This window comes from Seriola aureovittata, chromosome 19, assembly GCF_021018895.1.
Source record: "Seriola aureovittata isolate HTS-2021-v1 ecotype China chromosome 19, ASM2101889v1, whole genome shotgun sequence".
NCBI classification, from domain to species: domain Eukaryota; kingdom Metazoa; phylum Chordata; class Actinopteri; order Carangiformes; family Carangidae; genus Seriola; species Seriola aureovittata.
The window spans coordinates 12,779,115-12,793,871 of record NC_079382.1 but is presented as its reverse complement, the minus strand read 5'-3'; the positions used below and the strand labels follow the sequence as shown (position 1 = coordinate 12,793,871).

The following is a 14,757-nucleotide window of genomic DNA, read 5'->3' as shown; positions in this document are numbered from 1 at the left end:
ATTCTTTTAAATGTGTAGTCAATTTGTCGCCCACCACCGCCTAAAATGGTTGTTTCTCTGTCTGTGTCATCTTTCTTCCACTTCCCCCCTAAAACATTATTTTTATTTCCCAGTTTAGACAAATCTGTCCTCTGTCATCCGCAGAAATAACTCATGACCCACTCGGTAGGAGGAAAGTTGCTAAGAGGACAAAACATTCCTTTATGAGGAGATGAGACAAGAGAGAAGCCTTGAAGAAGGAGAGATGAGCACAGGGGGGAGGGGTACAAAGACAGTATGAGCTTGCCCCCAAGATACATTTGTCATCATCTGTGTGTGTGTATGTGTGAGTGTGTGTATCTTCTGCGTTTGTGTCAAAGAAGCTAGTGTACATGCATGGCAGAGAAATAAACAGAGTTATGATTGACTGATTTAATTTTTGTTTGCCTCCCTATTTGTCTGTACGTCTGTACCCCAGAGATATGCTGTACAAAATACAAGAACACTTACTGTTCTCATAAAGTAAACCTATTAGATGAATGAAGTTAAATAAATGCTGTATTGATTCATGATATTAAATCAACATTAGAAGAGGAGCATGTTTTTGCTCAGAGGGAGTTGGGATGAAGATTGTGCAAAGGGAGCAGCAACTCTATTTGAAGAAAATTAGATTAACAACAAAATTTGTATTTTTTTATTGTTGATATTTTATTTATTAAAGGAAAAATTTGAGAGTTTGGGAAATATGCTTATTTCCTTTTTTGCTGAGGTTTAGAGGAGATTATTGATACAGCCAGCTTTAAATCCTTGCTATTTTTGTTTTGAGATTGTCCTTTGGTATCCCTTTTTCTTGAACACAGTAGATTTTACATTAAACAGTGTTGGGCCTGTATGTTAAAGGTCAACACAGTAACAATTGCGTTTACACCTCCACCTCGGAAAGTGATAGCTCAGGGGTTAAACCTCTTTTACTAAGACCACCAGAGGCTGTGAAAAATGTCAGTGCACTGGGTCAAGAGAAGCTTCCCAATCAGGAAAGAATGGAGAGAGAGCGTACGTGTGTGGGTGATGGAGAGACTGTGTGAGGAAATAAAGTCTCTGAAGAGTAGAGAGGGTTTCTTGTTATTTTAGGGGATGGGAAGGGATTTGGCACTGTGTTTGGGTTTGTGTCACAGTAACATCACCCTCACACCTCATTCAAACCACTTTTAACTATGGCTTAGAGAGAGGTGCGTGATCTCATTCTTGCCTTTTATGGCAACTGATGCCCCTAGTTAAGTTGCCTCTGAGATGAATCACCTCAACAAAGCCTTTTACTGGACTCCCCTCTCTCTCCCCTCTAACCATCCCAAGCTGGGCCACTTCCTAGAATAGCCTTCTTTGGCCTACATTTTTATGGATATGGTCAATAATCATGTTTATTCCTCAGTGACGGCAACACTGCTAAGAATATGGCGTGATATTGAAAGAACCAGACATCAATTAAAGTGCTTTAACGAGGCCTTATCATTGTCAAGCTCAGTCAATCACTCAGTCTGTCTGAGCACCTGATCTCCACATCAATGCACATGCTTCCTCTAATTAAAACCAGGCTAACAGCAGAGAGACAGAGGATGGTGTTTCTGTCTTCTCAGCTCTCACCTTTCAGTTTCACCTTCATCATCAAGTTGCTTTCATGTTTTTTTGTTCATCTAAACTCTCATATATATTTAAGTTATGACTGGCAATTATATGTGACATTTTTTGCCATGCTAGTAGTGGCTTGGCTGTCAGGATGGAAAAATCAGGGGGTGCTCCACTTTGGTTCAGACTGATATTGGATGAATTGGCATGAAGTTTTGTCCAAATATTTATGCCCATCTTGGGATTTATTGTAATGGTGGTTGTGATGGTGAACATGGTAAACATGGTAAACATTATACATCTTCATATTAGCATTGTCATTGTGAGCATGTTAGCATGCTGACATTCACAGCCTTACAAAGCAGCTCGCCTAGGTGCATGCTCTTTGACTGGTTAACAGTTTATTGTGGCTTTTTGAGGTGTTAAGGTGTATTAAGTGCAAATGGGTACATTAGGTGCACCTTTTATGATTTCTGTAAACATAGCCTGGTTCTGGATTATTGCAGACTCTGTGGTTTTGTTTTTGCCATTGGTGTGAATGGAGGAGAACTGGGCCTAAGAAGCCCCACGCTGCAGCCTTAATGCCATTAGCATGGCTGAGTGGGCAGACAAAGTGCTGAGGTATGTTAGCCTGGCTATGCACGATGAAAAGGAAAAGACAGTGCTAAGTCAGTGAAACAGATGAGGCAACATGGCTGTTAGCAATGTCAAAACATTTCTTCCCTGCTGTTCTGCTGCATTTTATATTTCTCCAGGATCCGGTTTAACCAACCTCCTCACACTGTATTCAATCTCTGCACGCTCCTTTTACCCCTCAACCCACAGCATGTTTCATCTTTTCTTTCATCTTTCTCTCTCCTATACTAAAGGCTTTCTCAGCCTCCCTCTATAATTCCGATGTTATTAGCAAAACAATCAGTTAAACAAGTGTTTTCTCTGTCTCTTCTTCTTGGGTTCACAGTTGTAGTAAGCAGCAAAATCACAATGTCAAGTATTGGTGTACTAATGAAGTTTTGTCTTGTGTTACTTCTCCTTCCTCTTTCCCTTCCCCTCCTCTGTTCTGTCCTCCTCCATCTGACTCCTGTAGTTAGTGGTGTTGCAGCAGAAGGATGCCGCTGGTGAAGCGCACCATCGAGCCCAGGCACCTGTGCCACACGGTGCTGCCAAGAAACATCAAGAACGAGCTGGAGTGTGTGACTAACATCTCCTTGGCCAACGTCATCCGCCAGCTCAGCAGCCTCAGTCAGTAGCACAAGGACACACACAGATACACACATACTTATTTAAATAGAGACACACAGCACACATACTGTACATATACACCACTGCTCCCCATAAGTTGATCAACCGACCTTTCAGCTGTTATGGACTGACACAACTAATGCATACTACATTCAGTTCTCATTCTGCCTATTTCTGGGAAATATTAAGTACATTGAAGGAATCTGAATATTAGAATATTCAGAAAACTGTTTTTTGACATGCTCAATAATCCTTAGCACTCAAGATCAGTTTTCATTATTGTGTATTTTTGCAAAGAGATAATAAAGTTTGAGAGGAGACTGTGAAATTTGGTTTATTTAGTAATGAACTGTTTAATAGACTAGTAAAGAGCTATAAATAAGCAAATTTTATTGTGAAATAATAGCATATTTTTTCTAAAAAAAATAAATAAATAAAAATAAACAAAACAAAAATAAATCCAATGAACTGGATAAATGAAATGCTTGGATATTTTGATTAAAAAATATTAAATTGAATGATTAAAGATACTGCACATCATGGTAATAGTTCATTTGGTAAAGTAACAAATGAACTACTGACAGATTTGAAGGTTTAGACATATTTGCAGTTGACAGATTTCTAAAATCCACTCTCCAGTGGAAAGCGTAAGTCTGTCATTCATGACTATTTACAAAGCAAATCTATACATATGCTTCACTGGCAGTCACCTAATTTGCACGATATTTGGTAGTTCTAATGTAAAGCTTTGTGTTGGCAAGGGTGAGAAAACAATACATATTGTGCCATATGGTTGTGACTCATATGCTACAGTAGTGTCATATTTATAGAGGCTGAAAGGTCTAATACAGTTCATGGAGGAAATGGTGTCTGATAATGGAAATTAGCAGGACAGAACTTGGCACGCATACTGAGGTATCATAAACCGGTTTGAAATTTTTTACAGATAACTGAGTTAAAATGCTCCAGTTTTCGTCTTAAGTTTAATCTGTAACTTTGTTTTTCCTCTAACTCTGGTATCACACACCTGTCTCTGGTAAAACATCTCTAGCACTCACATCTCCATCGGAGCAGTCAGCCTGCAACAACAGCTTCCCGGGGGACTTACAGTCACAACTGACACAGCATTTCTCCAACTCCATATCAGTTATCACACATTTTTAAAACCATGTTGCTTGACGCAGAAGAAGACCATCACTTCTAGTTGCTATGATTGTGTCTGACAAAGGATTTCAGTTTTCCTTTTTTAAAACAAAATGATTTAGATGTTATAGAGTAGGTAAGCCCTCAGAGTCAGCTGATGTGAAATATAACTAAGACCTTCAATATGTGAATGTGAAAATCTCCAGGGAGTACTGATAAACTGATAAACATTATCATTAATCATCTACTTTAGACAATTAACACATTTTTCTCATTATTGCTGGATCTTTTTTTTTTTTTTCATTTTAAAACTTTGTTGGTTATTATAGTATATTATTTATATATATCTATATATATATTTCAGTGTAAGTGTTTTGTGGCTACGTTTACCAGTGTTTGTTTTCTTGTATGTGTGTGCAGGTAAATATGCAGAAGACCTGTTTGGAGAGCTGTTCAACGAGGCGCACTCCTTCTCCTTCCGGGTCAACTCCCTGCAAGAGCGTGTGGACCGCCTCTCCATCAGTGTCACACAGCTGGACCCCAAAGAGGAGGAATGTGAGTGCTGTAACCACACACACACACACACACACACACACACACACACACACACACACACACACACTCTCACTTACACTCTTTCCCTCTCTTGTAAACTTTTCCCTCACTCACACCTTAAACTCTCCTGTTTCGTCCGTGTGTCTGTTACTCCGCCAAATTGGATGTGTGCGTGGGTTTGAGCTGTGTGATGTCCTCCCCTCCGGTGTTAATGGCTGTTATTAGAGGAACAGGCAGAGAGATGATGGGTGACATTTTTCACCTCTGATAGCACAAACACCAGCCTCTATTAGAAACATTCAGAGTTTCACTTTGCCTGGATCCTCATTTCCCCACGGAAGGCCTTTCCTTTGTGTGGAGTATTGGATCTGTGGTCAGCCTGTATCCGTGCCGAGCAATAAGTAAAAGGAATGCGATAATCGTTGAGACTGTCAGGTAAGCCAGGTTATCCTGAAAGAGGGGAGGCAGGATGACAGGGTAGCATAGCTAGAGGAGAGTGCAGTCAATGCAAAGTAAAAAGAGGGAGAATCACAGCAGTGTAATTCCATGCTCCAAGGCGCCATATCGATTCTCTGTGGTCCAGCAATGTGTTTACGGCTTTGCACAATGCTACTCTAACTGCTTCCCTGTCACTGACACAGAGACAGTAAAATGCTCATTGGGCTGTAGCGCTGCTTATGGCTCTTCTGTGCATACAAGGCTTTGATACCTTTTTACAAAGCATTGAATTGTTTCTTAGTTTTTGCTGAATAATGGGTTTCTGTTTTTAACACAGTCGAGAACGGACCCTTGCAGCTGCAGATTACTCACAGATTGTTCATCCCAATCTTCCTTTTTGGTCTGCGCTCCATTTTTTTTTTCCACCTCCCCTTTCCTCATGTGATAAAATCTCCTCTACATTCACCCCCTGAATTGGTTTGCACCTTTTTTTTCACATTGCCTCTCATCTCATTTCCTGCTTCCTCTTCCTCCTCTCTACACCAGCACTTCCCCCTCTTCTCTCCACTCTCTTTCTTCACCCTGTCTATATACTAATTCTATTCTCTAATTCTAATTGTGGAAGTCTGGTGTGCTGGGTTTTCTGGTAAGTGAGTTCATATTATCTTGCAGAGGTTGAAGGTCAAACCCAGTGACACACACAGGGCTCACAACCTACCATGCAGAGAATAAGATATTAACATTTATCTCATTAGATACACATTTACGATCTTTGGTAAATACCCAAATAACAACAAAGCCAGTCTTTTTATTGTGTTTGCAAAAGGCTACTTGTTCATAATCATGCGACGATCCGGTGTTTGGACACAGATTGTGAGTGTGTGTGGGTGTGTGCATGTGGTCCTCGGCTTTATCTCCCTCCATAAATAAGAGTGAATTTTCTGCTTTAGCCTTAAGTATTTGCCCGAGAGACAGTGGATAAGGATCAGCTCAGTTGCAGTTGTGTGGTGGTGGTGGTGGGGGTGGGGGGTGGAGTGGAGTTGGAGGCTAAGGAGGACAGTAAGAAAGATGGAAGGAAAGAAGGATGGGTGCATAATACAGGGCACTGCAGCAAAAGCAGTGGAGTGTAAAAGGATTGTACCGCAGAATTTTTCTGGGCCAGGTTGAAATGGCCTCCTCTGCAGGTTACACAGATTTTCCACTCAGTTCAACTCCTCCGCGCACATTTAAGACCGAATGAAGATGTCTTGTAAATGGAAGAACCTGCACTTTGCTCCACTTTCCTCCCTCGCCAATTATTCATTAAAGATTAGAGAAATCAAGTGAATATAATGGCGGGGTAGTGTAGCGGTGGGGATGAGAAAGATGGACAGTCGTGGGAGGGGTTTGTTTCTTGTTAATGCCCCCCCCTTCATTCCCGCCCTCTTTACCCTCACGCTCTGTAACACACACCACTGTACACAGCTGTGCAAAGTCTACGCTTTTAGCACAAGCATATGACTTGCCTCGTAAGTGTCTGTGTACATCTGTGGTCGGCCTGAGAAGAGTGAAAGAGAGGGGAATGAGTGCAGGCAGGGATGGGGCCATAAATCAGGACTGTGGAGGGATGACGATTGGAGGATGGGGGTCGGGCAGGATGGAGGAGAAAGAATGAGGACAAAATAAGAATTTCACAGATACTGTCCTCAGAACCCCTCACAAGCTTCTTTGAAGCCCTTTAAAACCCTTAATGACCCATTAAAATTTGGGGACCCGTTGACTGATTACACTCTGTCCAACCGGCCTGAAAATGTGGATCAAAACGTTACAACTTGGAAGCAAAATTGCTGCAGAGATGGTTTCTGATTCACAGCTACATTATGGTTTATATCTGACATTAACTTTTTCATGATGGACGATGCGTAAAATGAATATTGCAGTAATTATCACTGCATTATCTTTGTATAATTGTCGATATTTATTAAAATATTCATGGTTGTAGCATCAATTTAAAATTTATCTCGTTATATAGCAGTTTACTGGATTAATACTGAATTTATTTGATATCGATGTGACCAATATGACTAAAATTTTCGTAAAATGAAACTCATCATTCATTTGAATGAAAATATGAACCAGGATGAGAATTTTGGTACAGAACAGTTTAACAAAACAGCGATCATCATCATTGTTCCTGTTTAATTTAGAGCAAATTCACACGCGAGTAAGCAGTATGGAAGAGCTGTAACTGTATTTTCCTAAAATTACTTACTCACATATATATGCATAACAATAACAATAACAATAAAGGTGTCACGGAGAGCCCCCTTATTTATGTAATGTAATATTATTACAAACAGCCCTGCAGTATAAACACCTTTGATGAAACCGAGGCTGTAATATCCATTGAAGCTTCTCTCATGTACTATTGGTGAGTGTCTACTTGTGATCACTGTTCATCTTTATCAATGCACTTCTCCTGTGTTTGCCATTCATAATGATCTATTGAGACTTTTCCTTTTGAATTTCAATTGATGTATCCGTAATTCGTGCAGTGATCACTGTAATAAATTATGATTAAAAATGCAGCTGCAGAATGAATGAAGCTAAATTTAAATAGCAGTGTTCAGTGGCAAGAAAAGTCAGTGAACCCTTTGGAATTACCTGCATTATGTAAACAGTTGTCTTAAAATACACAGATCAACCACAACATTAAAACAGGTACTTGGCTTTAATGTTGTGACTGATGGGTATGTAAGTGCACATACTGTATTGTAAGCTACGACACTTAGGCAAGGCTGATATTAGCTGATACTGTATATATCATGCTCACCGTTTTTATAAGCCTACATGTCAATAACAATGCACCGATCGGCCACAACATTAAAACAGGTAACTGGTTTTAATGTTGTGACTTGTCAGTGGTGAGAGCTTCATCAAAGTTACAGTTATGAAGAAATACGATCAATTTTAACTAAGGATAGTCATTGTATTGTTCTCGTCTATACTGAATGAGTCATCTTAAAGAGTTTAGATATTCATCAGTCCGTAGTCAAACTGTCTATAAATGGAGGTGAGTCAGTTCTGTGGCTACTCTCCCGAGAAGTGGGTGTCCAGCTAAGATGACTCAAAAGCAGGATGCTCAGTTAAGATAAAGACAACTAAAGGCTTAAAGGAATCATTGGACGTGGTTAACATCTCTGTTCATGAGTCTACCATACGCAAATCATGGTGCATGGTTGCATGGAGCATGGTGGCAGGACACCATAGAGAAAGCTGCTGCTTTCCAATAAAACATCATTGTGCAGCTAAAGTTTGCCAAAGAGCAGCTTCACACTCCACAATGCTACTGGGAAAAGGGCACTGCATACCAACATGAAAACATAATCACAACAGTGAAGCACAATGGAGGGAGCGTCATGACTTGGGGCTTTGCTGCCTCTGTGCCTCAACAGCTCGACATCATTGGGAGAAATGAATTCCCTGCGATGAATAGACTGCCATAGACAATATAAAGGTATCCTACAGGATAATGTCTCTGTGGCTGTCTGCCAGATTAAAGCTCAGTAGAAGCTGGGTGGCGTGGCAGGACAATGAACATAAAAGTAAATCTACAGAACTGCCTGACTTTAAACAAAGAGAATCCACCTTCTGGAGTGGCCCAGTCAGAGCCCAGACCTTAATCCAGTAGAGATGCTGTTGAATGACCTGAAGAGAGCTGTTCACAACACACATCCTAACGATTTGCCTGAGCTGAAAGTTCAATTGTTTGTGTGTCATTCGCTCAAGCACATTGGGTTTGTGTATACTCATGACTTTGATGAAGATCAGATCAGATCATATTTTACGAACAATTAACTGAAAAATTAGGTTATTCCAAAGGGTTTTTCTTCCCACTGTGTGCCAACTTTTACAATGGTTCAACAAAAGGTGTCAAACAAGATTTCCAGCAGTATACATAATAAACTTAAGCAGATATTTAGTTAACATTTAGTGTATTGAAAAATGTCTCTTTCCACCACATGTAATATAAGGTTTGGTTGAATAATTTGTTCCCTCTAGATAGAAATAAATGTTCACAGATGTGATCCTACATATTCATGCTTTTAACCTAACCATGACAGGTACACCTGTGTTTTTACACCCAAGAACTAAATATAAACTTCCCTTCACACTTCAGACACACTGTGTGGTGATCAGGTATAAAAATCAGTCAGGTTACCTCCTAATCCTCATGCAGACTCTGCACAGCTACAGCTCTGTTTGGTCACCTCCACAGATACTACACAGTGGTAGTTTCACAGGATTCGAAGATGTTGTCAAAAGACGCACTAAAGTGAATTATGTTTTACCTGTCTGCAGGATAAGGGCACAGAATGTGAGATGGTGGACGACATGAACGATGTTTAGCTGAAGGTCACAGAGATGTGAGATGGAGAGATGGCCAGAGTGATGTAAGGCAGTGTCACTGGTGGTGCAGTGGTTGAGGTCAAAAGTGCTTTATCACATGAATTTATGCACGCTCAGTCTCATACATACACACACACACACACACACACACACACACACACACACACACACACACACACTCACCTGACCTTGCCCATGCACACCCCACTGACCTTTAAGCCTTTAAAGGGTATCGTTCCTTACTTCGCTCTTTAGGCCTCCATCCCTTCTCCTCCTCCCCCTCCCCTCCTCTCCTGACTGCCCCCCCCCCAAACACCTCCTCTGTCTTTGTTGTCCTCCCCAGCCCTCTCTCATCTTTCTGATTGATCTCTGCTCCCCCTCCATCTTGTGTGGATGCTATTTGTGTGCTGTCAGGTTCTCTTTCCCCTATCACTCTAGCCAGCCAAACTAATGGCCTGTATCCCCTATTTAATGGCACCGTTATATCACAGCACTAGCTGCAGGCCATTATGGAGAGCCACAAAGCCACCCTGAGTCCCTCTGGCCTCTAACTGTTTCTTTATGTACTTCATAGTCTCTCTCTGTCCCCCTTCCTTTTCTATTAGTCCTTCTGGGTCTCTCTGCTCTCTTTCTATTCCGTATTCCTCTTTAATCGTCTGTTGCCAGCTGGCAAACAGTTGCTCTGTTTTCTTTAGTTTTCATCTTTTTATTGCTTGTTAACTCTCCTTGACTCTTTTTTTCTTGCACTTGTTACATGCTTATCTTTATCTCACTCTTCATCTATTAAATCTATTCAAATGAGCTTTACCTGCATGACAGCTAAAAACACAATGTGCATCCTGTACCCCCCCCCCCCCCCCCCCCCCCCCCCCCCAGTACTGCGCACCTCTCCCTCCAGGGGATGAGGCCGACCCACTCTCACCCCCCCTCCACCCACTACCCCACTCCACCTGCTTTCTGTCTAGGCCCTAAAAAATCATCAATACCTAACACCCACTTGGGATTATTTTTTTTCCTTTTGTCTATTTCTCTCTCCCTCTTTAGAAGGTCAAACTATGACTTTAGAACGATAAGAAAAATCTGTCAGTTGTTTTGTTCCACTGTAGTATTGTGTGTCTTTCTGTTATGTTAAAAAAAAGAAATGCAGGTGCATACAATATATATAAAGATATTTTTATAAAATTAAAAAGGTAAACATATCTAAACTTTCTGCTTCTCTGTGAAGCCCTATATTTGTTTTTCACTATCTGTGACTGGAGTCTGGAGTGGAAGGATGAGTCATTTGCTTAAAGCCATTTTACATTTCAAATAATCACGTTTACAGGTATATTTACATCCCAGAGATTGCCAGCAGAAATGCATGTTCAGATGAGATTCAGTGTTTTAATGTGCTAGTTACACACTCTGCCTACGCACAGGTTTAGGCGAGGAGATGGGTAATTTAAATAAAACACTCTTTTTCAAGGTCAACACTCTGTTAAAGGTCTCTTTTCTTTTCATTGTCTCCATTTACAATACTCAGTATACAGGGAAAGAAAAATGTTTTCAGTGCTACAGTATAAATTATGAGAATAGCTGCAATAAAAAAGTACAAAGACAGTAAAGCATTAAGTTGACTAAAATGCCAATTGAAATGCAAACATAAAATGCTCTAATGGTTAAGAATGTAGATAAAAGCATTTTTTTGAAGAAATGATACCTTCAGTGTCTTTGGGCAGATCAGCAAGTAGGACTATTTTATGGCAATGCTGTAATTTATGCTATTTTTATATTGACGTGATAAAGTACCTTGATTTGTCAGGTATTTAAATGTTCCATTACACCAGAGTTTTATAAGTTTCTCAATTTAACCACTGTAATAAAAATTGGCTATGTCACAGAATATATTGATATCACAATAGAGGATTTTATCTATGTCACCCACTCCTATTTACGCACACAATCAGATCAGTGTCTTCGTGGCCTGTGTCACCATTTGGCAAAAAAGGGGACATGGGAAAATTTATGCTGCATGCACTCCAACAATTATGCAGCTGTGGAGAGTTGTGACAGTTCAAAAATATCTCTACACAATAACTCATAACATATTAGTGAATACTAATAAAATTTCCAAATAATAATTTCAGATGGTCGGCATAAACTTTACGTATTTTTATAGAGGACAAACAATAAACAAGCTTATAAGCAAAAGAAAGGAGGGTTTGAAAGAGGAGGAAAGCCAGAGTCAGAGAGAGGTAAGAGCAAATCAGGGCTGCAGGGAGATGTGTGCAGGAGGGGAAATATAGGGCAACATTTGCATTGAAGTACAACAGGAGAAAGAGCCATGTGTGCATGCTAAAAGACAGCTCGGCCTGTGCCTTTTCTCATCTTCCATGTGTAGGACTGCATCTCTGTGAGCGAGGGGATGGAAAGAGGGAAAACTGTTTTCCTGAAAATTTTGAGGGGAGCTGAAGGAGATGGGGTAGGGGTGTGTGTGAGTGACAAGAACTTCCTCACCTTTGGTTGAGGGTATTTTTGCGAGATGCTATCTGTCTGAGAGAAAGATATGAGAGAGAGAGATAAACTATCCACCGTTCGCTTACTGATAAGGAGCTTCACAGGCTGAGATCAGAGGCTGCTGCTGCACCTGGTGCTGCTCAACCTGACACACACACACTTGTACGCACACACGCACACACCCTCGCAGTGCTTCACTAACTCACTCATTCTTTCACAAACACATACACTCACATTTTTCTCATTAGCTAAATGTCTTCACTAAATGGGTGTAATTGGTAGCTCGGCTGAATAAATGACATTTTGTAATTAGGATGTAGAACATCATGTTAAGATATCCATCTGTGTGTGTTTGACTGATCCACTGTGTGTGTGTGTGTGTGTGTGTGTGTGTGTGTGTGTGTGTGTGTGTGTGTGTGTGTGTGTGTGTGTGTGTGTGTGTGTGTGTGTGTGTGTACGTGTGTGCGCGTGTGTACGTTTGTATGCGTGCCTTCTGTGTTTTCTGCCCGCATTGATTAGTGCAGTGTGCCTCTCTCAGCGCTGAGTGTTGCTTGGCAGAGGTTTAAAGTCGCCTCACTCTGCATCAAATACATCCTGACACACACTTCTGCAATGGCTCTCTCTTGTTTGTCACTTCTGCACGTAGTTGTCACACCATCTGACAGCCCTCTGCTCTCCCTAAATGCACTGGGGCAGCAGGGCACTGTGCTCTTGCTCAACATACAGCATTCAGCAACACCAAATGGACACGCACCGGTTGGCCAGTGGCTACTTCTTGACCCTTCTTGATATAGGGTTATGTCTGTACAGCATTATAATCTATAGCTCTGTCCTGTATGATTTGTAAGTAGTGAGTGAAGGAGAGCACTTTCCTGTAGTTTATGATGACCTTGACTCTAGACCTTCCTGTGGCAAGGTGGCACGGTAAAATGTTTAATGCCCTACAGGGTTAGAGTTAGGGTTACACTAAACCATCAAAAAGAATCATCGCTTTAAAGTTCATATCTCCTTTTTCCATATCTTCATCCCTTAGCTTGGGGAAAAATCTACTTCAACTTTTTAGATCTCACCATTACTTATCCCTGACATTCCTCTCCTCTGAGATCACTGTGGACAATGAAATTGTCATGCAACTGTTGCTATGGTTTTGATTTCTGCCCTTTTGTTCATTAGTCACCTCTCTCTGTCTCTGGTCTAGGACCTGAAGTTTGTTATGTTGCCCTGAAGTAGCTCCTAAAGTAGCTCCTGGGTATAATTGTTGTAATTGGGCTATCATTCATATTGTTAATAGTAAGAATGCGCTCATAAGGTAACTGCCGAGATATGAGACACTGCAGCATCACTAAAAAGGAAGATTGGGCAAGAAACACAAGCAGCAATGATACAGGTTTTAAACCAACCAATAGATGAGTCAAACTTATTTGGATAAGAAAACATACCTATTTAAATACCGTAAATACCATTCTTACCATAATTACACACACTTTTCTTGTGTAACCTGATATTTCAGGTCCCTTAACGGTTCCATTTTATCTCCATTTACAGTAGATACTCTAAAAACCAAACTGTATTCTTGTTTACAACCTGCCCTGATCACTTGTGTTTCTCGAGCATCATTGTAGCAATGTCTGTGTTGCTTAGTATTACTTTGAGAAACCTTGCTAATTCCTCAACAACACTAAATAAAGAAAAAAAAGGGAGGCTGTGGCTGAAGATAATTACCGTTTCTACCAGCCTCTACACTACATTTTATAATACAAACAACCAGGTTTGAAATCTCCTGTTATGCCTTATGGCTCAAAGAGGGATTGTCCACTGGTGCAAAACAGGAAGACATAGATAAAGCTGTCAGAGCTTCTCACAATGGCCGATGAGTGAAAAAAAATCCACTGAAATGTGAGTCTTAGTGAAAATTGAGAAGAAGAAAAAATGCATATGGAACAAGTACTGTGGGCAAATATTTATAACTCTACAGCAGTAAATCCCAGGACTGAATAGAAAATGTTGCACTAAAAATGATGAATACCACCAGTATCAGAGGTGTGGGATGAGGCTGCCAATCATTGTGACCCTCAGCTCGGTTGTTCTCAGACTCACAGTCAAATTTAACATGGACATAAATCACTGTTTAAAAACACTAGGTAGCACTTGTGCTCTGTTGATTTTAATGACTGATAGAAGCAGGAGGACACAAGAAAACAGAGGGACCACCCTCAGTTTCCTCTTGTGGTTATTTCTGTTTAACGCAGAACAATATGCTGTATACACTCTGTGTTTGTCTGTGTGTCTAAATGGCTGCCAGAGTTTCCCCCCTTGTGTTGTCTGTGAAGCCAAATCAACCTGCTGGCTCTGCTCGGGTTACTGCGCTCCTCATGGGATACCTAACTCATGCCTGTCTGTTTTTCTCATAGAAATCATACTACATGTTTTTATGTGTTTTCGCCATCTCTCTTGTGCTCTTCTACACCACTCCTGCCTCTTTATTTGCATGTTTCCATGTTAGTTTTATCGTCTCTTCATCTATCTGTCCCTCTGTTCTTCAGATTCCCTTCCCTCTGCTTGCCATTTCCTCGTCTGCATTTCTTGTGAATGTCTCTTTTTATGTCAGCTCCCACTCTTTGTTTTATTGTCAGAGCCTTTTCTCTCTGTCTCTGTCCGTCCCGTTTCCATTACCCTACCTCTGTTTTGTCCATGCAGTTTTATTAGCTCCCTCTTGCATTCTCTGGCCTTACTTCTCTCTCCCAGAGCGTTACTTACCAAACCTTGGCTCCCTTATAGTTTTTGTTAATGATGATACTTCAGTGCCTCGGGTGGCTGCCCCCCCGTCCAAAAAAAAAAAAAAAAACCCACCTCTGAGAGTGTATAGAAGTCATTATAAAGCTGTATTGCTGC

General features: G+C 40.8%; 1 protein-coding gene across 5 annotated transcripts in view; it reads left to right on the top strand.

Annotated features, from left to right (window-relative positions):
- The window catches only part of wasf1 (WASP family member 1), a 56,797-nt gene that overhangs the window by 19,182 nt on the left and 22,858 nt on the right, over positions 1 to 14,757 (top strand). For all 5 annotated transcript variants that reach the window (XM_056404921.1, XM_056404925.1, XM_056404920.1 and 2 more), the window contains exons 2-3: positions 2,690 to 2,844; positions 4,408 to 4,542. In XM_056404921.1, the coding sequence (XP_056260896.1) occupies positions 2,712 to 2,844; positions 4,408 to 4,542 (268 nt within the window). In that variant the 5' untranslated portion in view covers positions 2,690 to 2,711. The remainder of the gene's footprint in view (positions 1 to 2,689; positions 2,845 to 4,407; positions 4,543 to 14,757) is intronic.